Source organism: Mustela lutreola, chromosome 13, assembly GCF_030435805.1.
Source record: "Mustela lutreola isolate mMusLut2 chromosome 13, mMusLut2.pri, whole genome shotgun sequence".
Lineage (NCBI taxonomy): Eukaryota > Metazoa > Chordata > Mammalia > Carnivora > Mustelidae > Mustela > Mustela lutreola.
The window spans coordinates 57,705,300-57,724,555 of record NC_081302.1 but is presented as its reverse complement, the minus strand read 5'-3'; the positions used below and the strand labels follow the sequence as shown (position 1 = coordinate 57,724,555).

The following is a 19,256-nucleotide window of genomic DNA, read 5'->3' as shown; positions in this document are numbered from 1 at the left end:
CATTAAGTGAACTAAAATCTGTGCATCACATTTGAAACCTGACATTTAACTGTGGGCTTCTTGAAGTCCGAGGCTTTGCAACCCCTGTGCTCATAGTCCAGCTATAAGAGTGGTGCTTTGCACCTAGTCTTATAGAGGATGAGAAAGAATGAATAACTGAACAATGAATGAATGGTGTCTGGTATTGAGGTAATTGAATAGTAGGTAATCTGCTAGTCTGTAATAATGTTTAGCATTTTGAAACGATCCAAGGATACCCTGACGTTTCAGTAGGGAAGAGTCTGGATCTCAAAGTCTTTGTGGTAGAATGCAGAATGAAGGGTAGCTGCAGATTTTCAAGATGTTAACCCCAGAGGCGTCATTGTCTACAGCCTAGGGAAGGAGAGAAATGACAAAGCATCGAGGGCTTCCATACCTACAAGCCTGGGTATCCCCTCTGCTTGCAAGATGTTTGCTCTGTGTCACATCCGTAATGGCTCTGAGCAACTCCGTAGAAAACAGGTGGCATCAGGGGTGTGCTGGTGCTGGGGAGGGGGTGGGGGGGGAGATGGGAACTCCATGGTTGGTGACTGAGCCGAGTTCTGTGTGCTATGCTTTGTACAGCTTCCAAAGCCCCTCAACCGTGATCAGACCACAGAGGCACCCAGAACAGCATGTTCACTCGGTTTGGAGTAACCTTGCCTTCTGGCTTCCCGGGAGAGTTTACAGGCCCGAGATAGCCAGAGAAGAGAGCCGCCGAGTCTGTGCCCCTGCCTTACTCCTTCCTGGTCTGTGCCCACAACCCTCACTCCTTCCTGGACCTTTACCTCCAATGCTGCAGAGACATGCGTTCTGGGCTCTGGAGCAGCCCTCGGGGAAATCAGTGTATCTGCAGGGAGAAAAAAGACCATCCAAAAAAGATTTTTGACTTGACAGAAGAATTCATAAGAGCTCCTTTAAACGGTCACCTATATTTGAGGCTCTTCATCATGATTTGGCTCTTAAAAACAAAGTCATTTTTAAAATATTTTCAGACTCCTCCTTTATGTAAAACTTTGGAATATCTGTATCCATAGAGGAATAGTATCCCAAGAAGATAGAGTAAATTACTGGCGGGTAGATCCCCTGCAGTGGGCAACTTTGTAACACGAAGGGGACCAAATTACCTGAAGCAAAGCTACTCCCTTGTCTCACAGTTTATCATGATGGCTTCTTAAAAACTTAGGGGCATTTTATTTTGCTTCGGACTCCTGTGTATTTTATGTTCCTCTTCTTCGGGCAGCGTGGTCTAGCACTAAGATTGCAGTACTAATGATATCCTTGATTATATGTTGTTTCGGATTATTGACCGAACGTTCGCAAGTTGTATAGCTTTTTCCTCTCTGTGTATTGAAATTATTGAGGTAGAGCTAGGAATCTGGGTCCTGAGTTTCCAGTTTTACTTTACCCAGTGTGTCAAGTTGCAGGAAAAGTAGGACACATTCAAAAGAGTCCCAGGCAATGTGATGCCAGGTTACAGATGCCTCCCTGATCCTCACAGTTACATAACTGGGCGTCAGTATATCGAACCAAAATACTGACCAGCTCACCACTACCCCCTCTAGGAAAGGAATCTAGCCCGTGAGCATCTCACTCTGGGCAAGTCACCTTTCCCTTCCTTTCTGCTGCTTTTCATTGTCACTTAGGAAACCCCTCAGAGAAAATTTAGCTTACATTTTTGCATTTATTTTTAGAGAATGTATTTCCTTCTGTAAATTCCACAGCACTATGTTCTCTAGTAACCTCCTGCAAATAGTGTCTGTTTTCCAACTTTAGGGAAGTTGAGTCAGGTGCTTTTATTCTAAGTGGCCATTATCAGAAATTCTCTTTCACTATTGATCTGGAAACTACCAGCCTCCTCTAAGCTAAGACTCAACACTCACCAACCTAAGGAAGTGAGCGGGTTTTGTGGCTTTCGCAATTTGGAGGATTATTTTGTTTTCTTAAGACTTTAGAAATAATTTCATAAAAATGAACAACCAGTACTTTCTTTGGCCAAATGTTGAGATTTTATAGGTATTAATTTAAGTGAATTGAATAAATTTAAGTGCTTACAGGAAAACTAGCAGCCAAATGTGACTTAGATGAATGGTGTGAGTCTGTCCCCTTAGATTCATGACTTGGCAGTGATTCAAAAACAGGGTTCCGAAATTCACCACTGATTTGCAAGAGCCCTTAATAAGGAATAAAGAATATGCAATGGAATATTAGTCAGCCATCAAAAGGAGGAAGTCCTACCATTTATGAGAACATGGATCGACCTCAAAGGCTTTATGCTAAATGAAATAAGTCAGACAGACAAAGATAAATACTATCTGATCTCACTTACATGTGGAATCTAAAAAATAAAAAAGAAAATAACTGAAACTGAATTTATGGAAGAAGAAATCAGACTTGTTGTTACTAGAAGTAGGTGGTAGGGGAGGGGAAATTGGAGAAAGGCGGTCAAGAGGTATGAACTTCCAATCACAAGAGAAACAGTTCCTAGGGTTGCGAAGTACACAGCTAGCGCTGTTGTGTGGTACCCAGGAGAACTGCGGAGCGTAGATCCCAAGAGTTGTCATCACAAGAAGAAAAATTTTTCCCTTTCTTATTTTCTTCTTTCTTTTCCTTTTATTGTATCTGTATGAGAAAATGGATGTTCGGGGAACCTCTTCTTATCATATGTAAATCAAACTATCATGCAGTACGTGGTACGCTGACACAGTGAGGCATGTCAGTGATTTCTCCGTAAAACTGGAAAAAACAAAATGGGGCCTCAGTTAAAGCAGGAGCAGCAGCGTGGAACCAGGAAGGAACATGCCTTCCTTGGCCACTTCCTTCAGGCTTCAAAGGGCTCAGCTCATCCCATCAGGGCAGCAAGCTTGCTAGAGGCTGCCTCCTACATGCCAGTAATTTGCAAACTGAAACCTTAACTTAGTATCCTTATGAATCTGACTACCATGATTATAACCCTAACCTTCAAATGTGCCTGAAGTGGGCTTTTTTTTTTTTTTCCAGGCAAATACATTAGTAGACTGTGTAAAGTACCTAATCTTTGATTCTAACCCCAGGAATATCCTTCTTAGAAACATTCTGATCTGCATGTTTTTAATTCCCTCCTCTTCCTGCTTCTCTGTTTTGTGAATGTGCTGCGATTTGCACATTCAGTTCAATTAGTTCAAGGGTCTCTTCTCAGTCATGGACCTTGATGGCTCTCTTAAGGGTACCTCCATCCTCTTCTTGTTCTGCTCACCAGCAACTGCATTTATTTTTTTTAATTTTAATTTTAAATTTTTTTAATTTAATTTATTTTTTAAAATATTTTATTTATTTATTTGACACAGAGAGAGAGAGAGAGAGAGAGAGAGATCACAAGTAGGCAGAGAGGCAGGCAGAGAGAGAGGGGGGAAGCAGGCTCCCTGCTGAGCAGAAAGCCTGATGCGGGGCTCAATCCCAGGACTCTGAGATCATGACCTGAGCCGAAGGCAGAGGGTTAACCCACTGAGCCACCCAGGCACCCCCAGCAACTACATTTAAAACTCCAGCCTTGCTTAGAGAACATGTGCATAGACAAAGCATTTCATCTCATCAAAACTTTGGTTTTCTTATCTATAAAATGAAGGAGTCATAATAAATTATTTCATAGGCTCCCTCTGCCTCTAGAAGTTAACATGTGTTTCCAGGACTTTCTGTTCATTCTGATAGTAAATGAGACCCTCTCATAGCATAGCTATTCATGCTTGCACCCAAAACAACACAGTAGCACATTAACTTGGGCTGTTGACTAGTCCTTCTCCAGCTCACCTTTTTAAAGTTTGTATGTACGTGTGTATTTATTTACTGATTTAAGAGTGCTGGGGAAAGGGAGAGGGAGAGAAGGTCAAGCAGACTTCCCACTAAGCATGGAGCCCTGATGCATGGGGCTCGACACAGGGCTCCATCTCACATGAGCTCTGAGATCACGATCTGAGCCGAAACTTACTAACTTAACTAAGAGTCAGATGCTTAACTAACTGAGCCACTCAGGCACCCCATCCAATTCACCTTTTCAAATAAAATTTCCTTTAGGTTTTTAATTACTGAAGGATTTTGGATTTTTGAAATGTGATGGCCATCTCTCTATATGGCTTCTCCAAGTTGATCTTCCCCATTTATAAATCTCTCGGAAAGATACAGTTCTCCAGATGCTCGGGTTTTTCGTCTTGACCTACTTGCCGTGGTTTAAAAATCACGTGGCTTTAAAGTAATGCTTTTTTACCCCCCTTTCTAAGTCTTTAATTTGAATGGGCCATGCGATTTCTATGCTAAAACATTTTCTCTACTTTTTCATTGCAGCATCATCTTCAGATTTTCCTTCTTGCTTAATACTATAACTCCTTCATTTCTTCTTTGGCCCTGCTCTTGGCCCTTAAAATGTCATCTTCTTTTTACCTTTACTTGTGTTTTTCACCAGTCTCTTACCATGCTTTACAACCTCAAACTCTATGTCGAATGATAGGGCTAAATTTAGGCTCAGAGATCCCATTCAGTCTCCTTACCTTTAACATTGCTTCATGCTTTCAGGGTAACTAGGTCAGTGTAGATGTCCCATGCCTGAAATGAGGAGTAGCGCCTGGCTTGTAGTAGACATTCGGAAAGTATTTGTAAGTGAGAGAGTGTCTCTCGTAATCCCATGAACATCCATGAACCAGGAAGTGATAAGACACTTAAAAACCAAGAAAGGCCAGCCGGCTTAGGGCTTTAGACCAGATTTTGTCAAAGATCTTGCTAAAATAGGATGGATGGGAGCCTTTTCTTCATGACTACAGGGAATATTTGTAAAGGCATAAGGGAGAACCTGGCCAAATTAGTCACAAGGATTTAGTAAAGGGTAAAAAGCTAAAGTGCTAATTTCTTAACCCAGAAGCCTTGTTTTCCTAACATGTGAAAGCATGATCTTCCTCAGCTAGAAGGTTCTCTGTTATAGTTTTTTAAAATCTCCCAGGAAATATACATATTAGACAGCTAAGGAATAATTGCTGGGTGAACAAATGAGTGGACGAAATGAATGTGTCTAACATAAATGTGAAGGCATTGAATCTGAACAGATAGCACAAGTGAAGAGAAAACATGTGAGAATTGGAATCCTGGCTACCCACCTCCCTGGCTGTGTGATCTGAGATATGTGTCCTAACTTCTCTGAGTGTCTGTTTCCTGTTCTACAAAATGGGAATACGTATATTTATGCCACCAGATTTCATTGAGGGACATTGTAATAAACACAAAGCTGTGTTTACTGCATCCCACAGGTGTCCTCTCCTTGAGGCCTGGGTGAAGGGATTGCCATCAGAGCTCAGTTCTGTGGCCCTAAAAAATCTGGTTTGTTTGGCTTATATTGATAGAGTAAATTCTGTAACTAATGACACTTTCCTTTTTGCATTAGCTTCTGGAGAACTTGGAGTTAGATTTTCAGCTTCCTTCTAGCAAAATGTGCAGTTTTAACTCTGAATTTGGAGGAGTAAAGCTCCTCTCTGTCATTATCTTATTTTTGCCCATACTTATTTCTTCTTAACAATTGAACTGATTTTGGGGTGCCTGGGTGGCTGTCAGTTAAGTGTTTGTCTTTAGTTCAGGTCATGATCCCAGGGTCCTGGAATGGAGCCTAGCATCAGGGGCTCCCTGCTCAGTGGGGAGCCCCTTTCTTCCTCTCCCTCTACCCCTCCCTCCTGCTTATGCTCTCTCTCTCTCTCAAATAAAATATCTTTTGCAAAGTTATATCAAAAAACAAAAAATTTCATATGATTTTATTCATTTAATTCTTATGGATGTAATTTTGTAACCTGACTCAAATTGTTTTGGGGACAGGGCTTGGTGGGACGGGGGTAGGTGGAGGATGGATGGGAGGAGAGGTTGAAAATAGAAAAAAGGAGAAGGGAGACAGAGAAAAACAGACAAAAAAAGGAAAGGGAGTGAAGATGGCAAGAAGTCAGCTAGCTTTGTCTGTCCTCAAGGGTCCCCATGCTATGTAACTGATGTTTGCTTGTACCCTTAAGTTCTACACAGTTTTACCTTCAGAAAATCCAGGGAAACTTTTAATTTTTTTATTTTTATTTTTTAAAATATTTTTATTTATTTATTTATTTATTTTTTAAAAGACTTTATTTATTTGTTTGACAAAGAGAGATCACAAGTAGGCAGAGAGGCAGACAAAGAGGGAGAGAGGAGGAAGCAGGCTCCCTGCTGAGCAGAGAGCCCGATGCGGGGCTCTATCCTAGGACCCTGAGATCATGACCTGAGCTGAAGGCAGAGGCTTAACCCACTGAGCCACCCAGGTGCCCCCCAGGGAAACTTTTTAGATACATAAGGTAAATAATAAAATTTTCATGGATAATAAAACATATTTGTAGAGGAGTTGAAATAGCAACAGTATCTAATTCTCTGACTTTCAAATCCTGCTCCCTTGGGTTCCCACAGGTGCATACGGTGACAAGAAGAGGGCTAGTGGCAGCAAGGGGACATTTGGGATTTTTCAACCAAAGCCTCTCAGAGTTGTTCTTTTTCACTTGTTCACTTTTATCTACATGTAAAGCTTCTGTTAAAAAAGGATTTGGGGGGAAATAAAAGTTTGAAGCCTCTGATAAAGGTACATGACAGAATAGTTTGTGGATAAGAGATGTGGATTTGCAAAATTGAGCACAAGGCATTCTTGGCCTCTAGGTGTAAGTGTTAAAACTGTTGTTTTCTGTGGTTGCTGGTTGCCACTGAGAGCAAACACAGCCTAGAGAATGCTGTGACAATACAGAAAAGGAAATTCGTTTAAAACAATATCCTGCAACAAACGTAGTAAGATGGTTTTAAAAATCAGTAACTTCACTAAAATGCTCAAATTTTAATTCCATGTAAAAAATGCCCCGTCATCCACACTACCACCCCACTCACTCATCCTCTCCCCACCAGGAAATCCTGTAAACTTTAGCGGAACTCCCGATTTGAAGTACCTGGTGGGAATTAGCCAGGGGCATGGGGAATAGAATCCATGCTCCGTTTCATTCTTTTTCTACCCACTAGGGGGCAGCAATAAAGCACAGGGAAAGCGGAATAACTCCAGCCCTAGCATTAACTTTTCTCAGCAAGACTAGCCTTTCTGAAAAAAGAACACCTAAAAAGTCCCTCAGATTCCCATATATGAGTTATTAGAGGATCAGGTTCCCTTCCTCCTTCTCTAAATATTTAGAGAACTTGGAAAACTCTCTTTGAAGTTATAAAAGTTATCTGTTGGCTTGGCCCAACATAATTATTTTTGATGTGAACATGACGCCACCTCTAAAAAAGACATTTATGTAAAAGTTAAGTGTTACAGTTGTGTATTACCATGTAACACACTATTCCAAGACTTGGTGACTTAAAGCAGCAATGATTTATTCTGTTGACTGAGCACTGCTAGATGATTTTTCTGCTCCATGTCATTTGACTGGGACTGTGGACATCCAGGGTCTTGAATCAGGTGGAACATCTAAAATGAGCCACTCCAGGGATGCCTGAGTGGCTCAGTTGGTTAAGCATCTGCCTTCGACTCAGGTTATGATCCCAGAGTCCTGGGGTCGAGTCCCATATCGGGCTCCTTGTTCAGTGGGAAGCCTGTTTCTTCCTCTGCCTCTGCCTGCTACTCCCCTACTTGTGCTCACTCGCTCGCTCTCTCCCTCTCTCTTACAAATAAATAAAATCTTCAAAAGATAAAATAAAATAAACTGACCTACTCTGGGGCATGGCACTTGATGCTGGCTGTCAGCTGGGAGCCCAGCAGGGACCAAATCACCCAGCCATTGGCTTCTTCATGTGACTTGCACATCTCATAGCTTGGCACTTGGTTTCCAAGAGGGAACATCCTAAGAATGGACATTCCAAAAGGAAGGAACCAGAAGTTTCCAGTCCCAGACATGGCTTCTGCTGCCTTCTCAGTGGTCAAAGCAGACACAGGATCAGCCCAGATTCAAGGGGAGAGAAATCAGCTTCAGCTCCTGATGTGAGGAGCAGTCTATATACACAGGTAGAGGAGAAAGTGGTGAGAGGCAATTGGAGACCACCACATGGAGGGTTGAAAATAAGGCGATTTCTTACCTATTGGAAAGATTGTTATAAATCATGAGGGATGCAGAGGGATATTTCTTCATTTAATAAGTGGAGATTGCTGCTTAATGTGGTACTTTAAGAACTAAGATGCACAGAAGTCATTCCTTATGTTCTTTTTCTTCTCCAGATCTGTTCCCTCAAGCAATAAAAATGGCCAGAGGATCAGTGTCCGACGAAGAAATGATGGAGCTCAGAGAGGCTTTTGCCAAAGTTGGTAAGTAGACCAGGCAGCTCACATCCCATAATTCTCCTCTTTACTGAGTGGCTTCAGGAGAGAGTTGATGAAATGGTAACATAAGCAAAATGGTACAGGTGGAAAGAATACAGTGGTATTGGCCAGAGGAGCTGGGGGAACCTCATTTTGAAAGGTCTACTTTAAGAAAATTACTTTCTCTATCAAAACATGGAATGGACCCCTTGACACCTACAGCTCTTCTCCTGTTTTTATCTTGTCTGCTTTCTTTGGTTTCCTCTGTTTTTCTACTATTCCATAGTTTTTCTTTGTATCTCTAAGTTTGTGATTTATTTTCCCATCTGTTCCTACAAAAGTCTCTTTGGATTCTGCTTCCAGAATCTCTGTTGTGACATGGTGACCCATGGAAGTTGAAAGTAACATGAATGCCCCTCTCTCATAGAAACTCGTGAGACTTAGCTCTTGCCTGGGGTCGGGCTGGGGCCGCTGAATGATTGCCTCTGCAGCACACGCCCCTCCCATCTCACCTTTCCCTCACCTCTTCATCCTGGTCCCCGAATTGCCCTGAAACTTCAGGTGGTCGCTTGCCTTGCAGACACCGACGGCAACGGGTACATCAGCTGCAATGAGCTGAATGACTTGTTCAAGGCTGCTTGCTTGCCTCTGCCTGGGTACAGAGTGAGAGAAATCACAGAAAACCTGATGGCTACAGGTGACCTAGACCAGGATGGGAGGATCAGCTTTGATGAGTTCATCAAGGTGAGTACGATGCAGAATACCAGGAGATGCATTTGACACCTGGGACTTCCACTGGAAAAAATATCCAGAAATACATTCCCACCCTCCTTGCTTCAATGTTCCGTGTTCTTCGCTTTATGGCTTTCTTGACCACAGATTGGTGGGTTTCTAAACGTACATTACATCTTGGCAGGTTTTTCATGGCCTAAAAAGCACAGAGGTTGCCAAGACCTTTAGAAAGGCGATCAACAAGAAGGAAGGGATCTGTGCAATCGGTGGCACGTCGGAGCAGTCTAGTGTTGGCACCCAGCACTCCTATTCAGGTAGGTCGCCCCCGTGGGTGCGGAAGTGGGGTGGGTGCTGGCAGAGTCCAATACCAAATAATCTTAATAAAATTTAAAAAAAATACATGAAGGCTGTCAGAATTCCTTTGTCAATGTCAGGCATAAAATGAATGGCTTAGGCTTCTATGTCCTCCAAACCTTGTCATTCTTCTCAGTGCCTGCTGACTGGTCCCCCCAAAATTGTGTTTTCATTGATCTGGAAGGAAGTTGCATATTTCTGCTGAAGGCTGCCATCCAACAGCCTTAATGGAAACTCAAAGTTCAGATGGGATAGTCATCCAACAAATCCCAAGTTGAGTTCTTCAAAACATTAGCTGGTCTTAAAGATACGTTCATGGTTAAGGACGGTCTGTAATTGCGGAGACAGCGTTTAACCTTTGACTTTCGAAGACAGAAATTATATGAATATACATGTTGAATCTTCAAGACAGTGATGCACTGTGGAGTGCTTCCCAAACTTTTGTGACTCAGGATTCTTCTGAATGATGCTGTTGTTTTCAGTGACACACAATTTGGGAGACACGGTGCTGGGCTGTAAGGCATAACTTGAGGTTTTAGTTAAACTTCCAAAATCAACTTTTGGCAGCTTTACTGATAGGAAAGAAAGTGTATAGGACAAAAGATTGTATTTCATAGCAATTTCACTGTAATTATATAAAGAAACTCAGAGATATTATAGGAATTATCTGTGATTATCCCTCATTTAAATTGGCTGGGCTATCAGCAGCCTGAGTTTTGTCCTATAAGCATGAGATCACATTCATATGTAAATTGTATCTACAGGGGTGCCTGTGTCGCTTAAGCCTCTGCTCAGGTCATGATTTCAGGGTCCCCCCCTCCACCCCTGCATTCTGCTCTCTGCTCAGCGGGGAGCCTGCTTTCCCCCTCTCTGCCTGCCTCTCTGCCTACTTGTGATCTCTCTCCTGTGTCAAATAAATAAATAAAATCTTTTAAAAAAATTGTATCTGCATAGAAATAAAATATATCTTTATTACTTATATATATAGTTTTATATGATAGTTATGTATGATATATATAATTTCTCCATCTGCCTGCCATATATTTCATGACTTGGAGTGAACAGAGATTCTGTGCCTATTCCCCAAGTCATCCGAGATTTTCTAATGTCAAAAAATAGAAGATGATAGGACCAGGTAATATCTCAATGTCTTTCCATGTGTGCAGTTGTGCTTATGTCAGATTTTCACTTTGCAGATAAGTCATTTTTATCATTTACTTGCAGAGGAAGAGAAGTACGCCTTCGTCAACTGGATCAACAAAGCCCTGGAGAATGACCCCGACTGTCGGCACGTTATTCCGATGGATCCGAACACAAATGATCTCTTCAGTGCTGTTGGGGATGGCATTGTCCTTTGGTAAATAATGGAATTTTGGGGAATACCAATGATTCATTGGGTTTATTCTAGACCAGCTTCCTTTGGTACTCAGGGGGACCCAAAATGCTTTCCAGACTTTTACTTGGCAGGTCCTTGGAAAGCAAACTAATTTCAAAAGCAACTTATAATGAGAAACTTAAAACTGTTATTACTTGGTTGGAGGGAGGGATGGGCAGCATAGAGACAAATATGTACAGATAACGATGCAATAATACAAGGCCCAAAGCAATTGTTTTTGAAATTATATACCACTTGGCTTGATCTGAACATGACCTACCCCCAAAAATAGATAGTTTGATAATAGCAGCATGACCACTGAAGAAACCCAATGCAAGTCCTTAAGCAAAAGGACTTTTGAGGGGGTTCATAAAAACATGCAATGCAAATGCTGGGACCCCTGGCAAAGAGGAATGTTTTCAGTCTGTGGAAGACCTCAACACACAGATGGTCATGACGGTGTCTTTGAAATGCTTCTGTAGCTCTGGCTTTAGCAGCTTCTGATACCGCTGTCACACATGTGGTTAGTGAAAAGGCTTGAAATGCCCAGTCTCCGATGGGCGCAGGAATTGAAGGGAAGGATGGATGGACAAGACTTAGAACCCCATCTTCCCTGCTCTGAGTAGAACAGCTCTGCTTTTGGTATTTTACTTATTAGAGTGCACACAGATATTTCATTTTAAAAACTTTCAACTGCCAAAAAGGAAAAAAAAAAAAAAGACATAAAAGAATATAGCCTCAGGATCAAGTTCTAATTCCTTAGGTTGGCATCCAGTGCACTCCATCATCTTTCCTCAATACCCTTCTAGTTTTATCTCCAGGGACCACCCATGACTCAGGTACCCAGCCCAGGCTACTGAGTGAATTGCTCTGTGAACAATGAAGACATCTACAACCATACTTACTCTCCCCCATCCCCATCCTGCTCATAACTGCAACTATGGCTTTGCCTTTTATTTTTTATTTTTTTTTTTAAGATTTTATTTATTTATTTGACAGACAGAGATCACAAGTAGACAGAGAGGCAGGCAGGGCGGTGGGGGGGAATGGGGGGGAGCAGGCTCCCTGCTGAGCAGAGAGCCCGATGCGGGGCTCAGTCCCAGGACCCTGGGATCACGACCTGAGCCGAAGGCAGAGGCTTAACCCACTGAGCCACCGAGGCGCCCCTGCCTTTTATTTTTAAGAATACCCTTCTACATCTTCTTCTTCTATAGAAATCCTTTGACTCTAATAGTTTCTGGTCTATTCCAGTCCCCCAGGGGTCTTTTGGATTCTCAAAGCACATATTCGTAGTACTCTGAAAGCCATTATAATGCTCTTCTGTTGGATCCTTATGGATCCTTCATGTCCATATATTTTGTCTCTTTAATTGCACCATCAGCTTTTCAAGAGCAAGGTTACCTTCTGCTTGCTAAAGTCACCCCTCCCTCCTGCCATCTCCCACGGCTTCTATTTCACCAACAGTTTCAGATTTTTTAAATAATGACTTAAGAGTTTGTTTTGCCTGAATTGCAATAAAGTGTCTTTTATTTAAATATATGTATATACACACACACACTACAAAGTTACAGAAATGCATCTTTAAAGAACACCAAAGAAAAGGTAGTTGCTTAAAAAATTGTGAGGAAAAAGTGTTAATGCTGATTTCTCATTAAAAACAAGTAGCCAGGGTGCTTGGGTGGTTCTGTTGGATAACCGACTGCCTTCTGTTCAGGTCACGATCCTGGGGTCACAGGATCGAGCCCCACACTGGGCTCCCTGCTCAGCGGGGAGTCTGCTTTTCCCTGGGACCCTCCTTCCTCTCATGTCTCTTTCTGTCTTTCAAATAAATAAATAAAAATCTTTAAACAAAAAACAAATAACCACAGTCAAGTTTACTATTCTTTGAATTTGTTGTGGGTTCTTTGGATTTGCTTTTTCAACTTCCTTTCTTTAAATAAGATGGAGGTGACCTAAGGAAATTTATTTTTGATGTCCCAAGAGGTTACACCAATGCTAAATGAGTGAAAGTAGTTTTTTATAAATAAAAATTGCTTGCTTTAGACATTTGATCAATGTATTAGGCACTTACGTGGATGATACTTCCCAAGCACTGATACAACAGTGACTACAGCAGGATATAAAATATTTTATCATCCACTTGGTTAAAGCATAGAGTTCCACCAGGTGTCAGAGAGAAATTCAGACATTATATCAGCTCAGAAGTGTACAAGTAGTCATTTATATTAGTATATATATAGTCATTTATATACAATTTTCACAGCTGAGAAAGTAAAGTATTTATGGAGGATTTACCTTGGTTTTCTACCCAGAATTTCCTAATATGCTAAGGACACCAGGATGATTTTGCAGCCTCTTACATGCATGAATAAAGTTGGGTCTTTATTTCCTGCCTCAACATATTAGTGTGATTTCAGTAACATTGACATTTCTCATAGAGGTTTGAATCTCATCAAAATTGCATAACTGATGTTTTATCTAAACACTGGACCACACAGATTATATTGCTGCCTTATTCGGTGATAGTATTGCTAGAATTTAAATTCAGTGTCACTGGACTCTGTTATTCCAAGGCCAGCTTTCTTTAATTTAATTGTTTCTTTTTTTTTTCCCCCAGTAAAATGATCAACCTGTCAGTGCCAGACACAATTGATGAAAGGACAATCAACAAAAAGAAACTCACCCCCTTCACCATTCAGGTATGCCTTCTCTCTGTTACTAAGCTATAAGAGTGTGCTTGGAATGAATGAGCCCTGGAAAGGAGGAGCCAGTCTTCCCCAGGTGCTCGGACATTAATCCCAAACTCGGCTCTGCAGCTGGTGATTTGTCATGACTCATGAGGACAGAGGGAGACAGTTGTATCTTTTATTAATAGAACAGGGGACCTGGGCTGGGGAATGTTGGTGGGATGTTAGTAGTTGGGGGGGGGGCATTCTTTGTTTGTTTTGGCCACTTATGAATAAAATTCATGTTGGCTAAAGTTTTAATTCCACTTTCCCTAGCAATTTATCTTCGAGCTGATGCCAAATCCACAGCGTGTTAGCTGAAAAGATCAGCCTTTCTAAGAAGTGAGGGGGCGACAAACAGGAAGACCTCTAGGAGCCCACGGTGGTACTGGCCACAGCCACCAGTGTGATAAATATAACTTGGTTTTATGCCTTCAATTTGTTGATTAACTGGAACAGTAACCAGTAGTAAGTAAGCTGTATTTCTGTGTAATGTTCCAGTGTTTCAACACTATTGTAATTCCCTTGCTCAGAAAGCATGTCTCACTCCTTAAATCATGAGCAGTATATTATGCTGTTTGGTTGTAAGCAGTACTGTGTACTTTTAAAATGGAAGTGGTAACCAAAGTGAGGACAATGATTAAACCTATATGAATGCACTTCATGTTAAATTTCATCTTGATGTCGTGTTTTAGTATTGGCCATAAATAGGAAGAAGATTTTTCATTCATCATTTGAGCTCTACACTAGGGCAAAACCCACTTTTCTTTTCTTTTCTATTTAAAAAAAATTTTTTTTTTTTATTTATTTGGCAGAGAGATCACAGGCAGAGAAGCAGGCAGAGAAAGAGGGAGAACCAGGCTCCTTGCTGAGCAGAGAACCCTATGAGGGGCTCAATCCCAGGACCCTGAGATCATGACCTGAGCTGAAGGCAGAGGCTTAACCCACTGAGCCACTCAGTCACCCCAATGCCACTTTCCTTTTATTTATCTACCTATTTATTTATTTATTTATATTTTAAAAATTTCTTTTCAGTGTTCCAGAATTCATTGTTTATGCACCACACCCAGTGCTCCATGCAATACATGCCCTCCATAATACCCACCACCAGGCTCCCCCAACCTCCCAGCCCCTGGCCCTCCAAAACACTCAGATTGTTTTTCAGAGTCCATAGTCTCTCATGGTTTGTCTCCCCCTCCAATTTCCCCTAACTCCCCAACTCCCTTCTTCTCTCCATCTCCCCATGTCCTCTGTGTTATTTCTTATGCTCCACAAATAAGTGAAACCATATGACTCTCTCTGCTTGACTTATTTCACTCAGCATAATCTCTTCCAGTCCTGTCCATGTTGATAGAAAAGTTGGGTATTCATCCTTTCTGATGGAGGCGTAATACTCCATAGTATATATGGACAACATCTTCCTTATCCTTTCGTCCATTGAAGGACATCTTGGTTCTTTCCACAGTTTGGTGACTGTGGCCATTGCTGCTATGAACACTGGGTACAGATGGCCCTTCTTTTCACTACATCTGTATCTTTGGGGTAAATATCCGGAAGTGTAATTGCAGGGTCATAGGGTAGCTCTATTTTTAATTTCTTGAGGAATCTCCACACTGTTTTCCAAAGTGGCTGTACCAACTTGCATTCCCACCAACAGTGTAGGAGGGTTCCCCTTTCTCCCCATCCTCTCCAACACACGTTGTTTACTGTCTTGTTAATTTTGGCCATTCTAACTGGTGTAAGGTGGTATCCCAATGTGGTTTTGATTTGAATCTCCCTGATGGCTAGTGATGATGAGCATTTTTCATGTGTCTATTAGCCATTTATATGTCTTCTTTGGTGAAGTGTCTGTTCATGTCTTCTGCCCATTTTTTGACATGATTATCTGTTTTGTGTGTGTTGAGTTTGAGGAGTTCTTTATAGATCTCAGATATCAGCCCTTTGTCTGTTTTGTCATTTATGAATATCTTCTCCCATTCCATGAGTTGCCTCTTTGTTTTGTTGACTGTTTCCTTTGCTATGCAGAAGATTTTGATCTTGATGAAGTCCCAAAAATTCATTTTTGCTTTTGTTTCCTTTGCCTTTGGAGACATATCTTTTTTTTTTTTTTAAGATTATTTATTTATTTATTTGACAGAGAGAGAGATGACAAGCAGGCAGAGAGAGGGGAGGAAGCAGGCTCCCTGCCGAGCAGAGAGCCCGATGCGGGGCTCGATCCCAGGACCCTGGGATCATGACCTGAGCCGAAGGCAGCGGCTTAACTCACTGAGCCACCCAGGCACCCCTTTGGAGACATATCTTGAAAGAAGTTGCTGTGGCCGATGTCAAAGAGGTTGCTGCCTATATTCTCCTCTATGATTCTGATGGATTCCTGCCTCACGTTGAAGTCTTTTATCCATTTCAAGTTTATCTTTGTGTATAGTGTAAGAGAATGGCCAAGTTTCATTCTTCTACACATAGCTGTCCAATTTTCCTAGCACCACTTATTAGAGAGACTGTCCTTTTCCCACTGTATATTCTTTCCTGCCAAGACTACTTTTCTGATAATCCCTTTCCAATTCACTAGTGGCCTGGTTTTATTTTTAATTTGTCATAAAAACAACTCTATACATCACTGCCTCTAATATCGTCTCCTATCTGGACCCAAGAACAGTGTACAGATTCTAGAGTAAAAATGTCATTGATTCTATTCCAACTGTGTATGAGTTATATACACATTATATACACTGTTGTTAGTTATAAGAACATGTAGTCTTTATGTGTGTGTGCCTGTGTGTGTGTGTGTGTATGAATAGGTACGTTGATACTTCAGGTCCTTAGATATCATGGATACTCAATAAATTGTCTCAGTAAAAAGTACTCTTATCTTTTCTAGGAATTGGATTTGTGTCTTTTTCATTCTCTTAATACCCAATCTGAAAGTCAAAAAGCTGTTTTGTTATTCTTTTTTGTGTGACCGTGATTTGCATTGACAGTTACACTGTTAATGATAGCCAATGACATGACAGTGACTATCTTCAAAGGTGCCCCTTTATGTCTGGCAGATGGGGACATTGAGGGCATAGGCTCCATCACAGGGAAAAATGGAAAACTGTAACCCTCATTAGTTTCATCTGGGCCACGATGGGCTTTTGACTCAGGGTGCTGGTTTGATCGAAGAGGCATATGCCCAGATTTTTTCTTTCAGCTGTTATTTACCGCTTTTTCGCAGTGCCAAAATTTAGTGAAGACCATGCTTCTAGACCTGTGAACTTTCCAGAAGCAAGGCATTGTTGTCATCCAGGAATCCTTAATTTGACATCTGCAAAGTCAAAATCAACATTTGTACACTTTTTCTCCCGCAGGAGAATTTGAACCTGGCTCTGAATTCAGCCTCAGCCATTGGATGCCATGTGGTTAACATCGGGGCTGAGGACTTAAAGGAGGGGAAGCCTTACCTGGTCCTGGGACTTTTGTGGCAAGTCATCAAGATTGGATTGTTTGCTGACATCGAACTCAGTAGAAATGAAGGTATGTACAAAGCTGCAGATATTAAGAGTAGCCTGGCCTTTTATTAATGCATGGACTGGGGGCTGTAGGGGGAAGATGTCAGGAAATGTTGAGCTCAGAATCTTCAACTTTTGAGAACTACAGTTGCATCGGATCCCTTGCATTAATGTAACAGTTTCTATCCACACTGACCAGACTTTTAAAAAATGACAGAGCAAAAGCTTTTTAAGACCACAGACTAATGCTTGTTTAGAACCTAGAGCTCAGTCTAGCTGTCTAGGCTCTATCCACAAGAGCTTTTCTGGGTTACTTGACCTCTAGATACTTTGTAACAAATAGACTCATTCTAACTCTATTTGATGAAGCAGTTCACAGTGCTAGCTCCAGGTTTGGAGAGAGTTGATCTATTTCCTACTGAGACTATGGAAGATTATATGCAGGGTTTTAGAGTTCACAACTAATTATTGTAGCTGCCAATCTTATTCTGTCTGCTCTCTGCATCTCATCTGCATTTGAACAATTGCAGCCAGTTGTTTAGACAAAAGGAGTAGTTGATGATAAGAATCATATAAAAAACAGAGTTACCTTTTAGCTTTCCAGGACAGAGCCCACCAATAGGCAGTTTGTAGCCAAATTCTGATCTTTAGTTATACACACTTTTTAATTTCTATCTCTAAATCACAATAACAGGCGAAGAACCCTGGGTTTCCATTTTTAAACCAATATATATTAAACATCATATAGAGGAGAAGAAGCAAATAGGAAACTTAGAACCCACGAGAAAGAAAATTGATTTACAAATTATAGCCTGGACTCAATTTAAACCTTCTAGCTGAGCAAAATGTATTTATTTAGCTGGGGAAAATAGAGGAAAGAGTTGATTATACTTTTTGAGATGCTATAATTATGCAAGTAAGCATTTGAAATATAAAACACCTATGGGAACAGACAAGAAGACAATTGTCATTATTACAAAATTGATCTCTTAAAAGCAGAACTGTTGTCGTATGGTGAAAGGTGGTCTGACAGACCTGGCAGAACTTTCTGACCCTGACAGTCTTGGTTATTTCTGTGGCTCTGCTGAGGTCTTCTTGGGCTTAGCACTGAGATATACTGGTGACGTGTCTTCCCCACCTGAAAATTGAGGATGATAGATAAGGGAATGATAATAAAGTGTTTGTTCCATGGGAAGGGCTGTAAGTACCCTCACCCGAGAGAAATAACATCTGCTATGTCAGCTTTCCAGCAGAGCTCAATTGAAGTTCTAACTAATCCCTTCAAACATCCCCTGTATTTATTTATTTTTCTTCGGCTTTTGTCCTTCTTCAGCCCTGATTGCTCTTTTGAGAGAAGGGGAGAGTCTGGAGGACTTGATGAAGCTGTCCCCTGAGGAGCTCCTGCTGAGGTGGGCTAATTACCACCTGGAGAACGCAGGCTGCGGCAAAATCAGCAACTTCAGCACGGACATCAAGGTAGGTAGAGTGCAGGACCAACTGCTGCGGAGATGGGGAACTGGGGCATTCCTGGAGAAAGCACAAAGACTCAGCTCCATCACTTCAGAAGCCCTAGAGTTCGTTAGAGGGTGGCTGGGGCTGTGGGAGCAGCTCGGGCCTCCCAGGACTCCCCGTGCAGCTCCGCCTGTGGGCCCCGTGGTGACCTGACCTCAGCACCAAAGGGACGTGGCCCTCCTGGGGCTCACAGCTTTGGCAAGTAGAGGGAGGAAGGGCGGGAGTCAGACTGCTTCTCAAGGAAGAGAGGATGCGTAGGACGGGGATGTCCCAATTTTATAAAATATCAGGGAGTGTCTGCTGGGAGCATCAGATGGGAATCCTTTAAAAAAAAAAAAATTAAATGAGGATTCCTCTTCTAATGACCCTAAGAATATCAAACATGGTGTCTGGTGCTTACCAGGACCTGTTCTACCTACTTTCCATGTGTATGGGCTCATTTAATCCTCACACGAAACCGTTGATATTTTGCAGATAAGGAAACTGAGGTAGAAGAGAACTTCAGTAATTTGTTCAGGTTCGCACAGCTGGGGAGCCGGGTCAGGATTCAAGCCCCACGTCAGCCGCCAAGGTCCCCTGTACTTGGGCACCGTACATAGTGCTTCTGTGAAACAGCCAGTGAATTTCTTGCAAGGTTTTCCTCTGTAGAAAGCAGAGTTGTCTTTAAAAGTTAATGACTCTGGAAACTCTCTGCAGTGAGAATGTCCCCCAGGGCAAGCAGAAGGGCAGGCAGTCCTACAGCGGAGACCCAAGGT

The 19,256-nt window shown here is 41.8% G+C and overlaps 1 protein-coding gene across 2 annotated transcripts in view; it reads left to right on the top strand.

Annotated features, from left to right (window-relative positions):
* The window catches only part of LCP1 (lymphocyte cytosolic protein 1), an 84,803-nt gene that overhangs the window by 42,920 nt on the left and 22,627 nt on the right, over positions 1–19,256 (top strand). For both annotated transcript variants that reach the window (XM_059144809.1, XM_059144808.1), the window contains exons 2-8: positions 8,237–8,323; positions 8,898–9,061; positions 9,234–9,363; positions 10,628–10,760; positions 13,396–13,477; positions 16,849–17,014; positions 18,323–18,465. In XM_059144809.1, coding sequence (XP_059000792.1) covers positions 8,260–8,323; positions 8,898–9,061; positions 9,234–9,363; positions 10,628–10,760; positions 13,396–13,477; positions 16,849–17,014; positions 18,323–18,465 — 882 coding nt within the window. In that variant the 5' untranslated portion in view covers positions 8,237–8,259. The remainder of the gene's footprint in view (positions 1–8,236; positions 8,324–8,897; positions 9,062–9,233; positions 9,364–10,627; positions 10,761–13,395; positions 13,478–16,848; positions 17,015–18,322; positions 18,466–19,256) is intronic.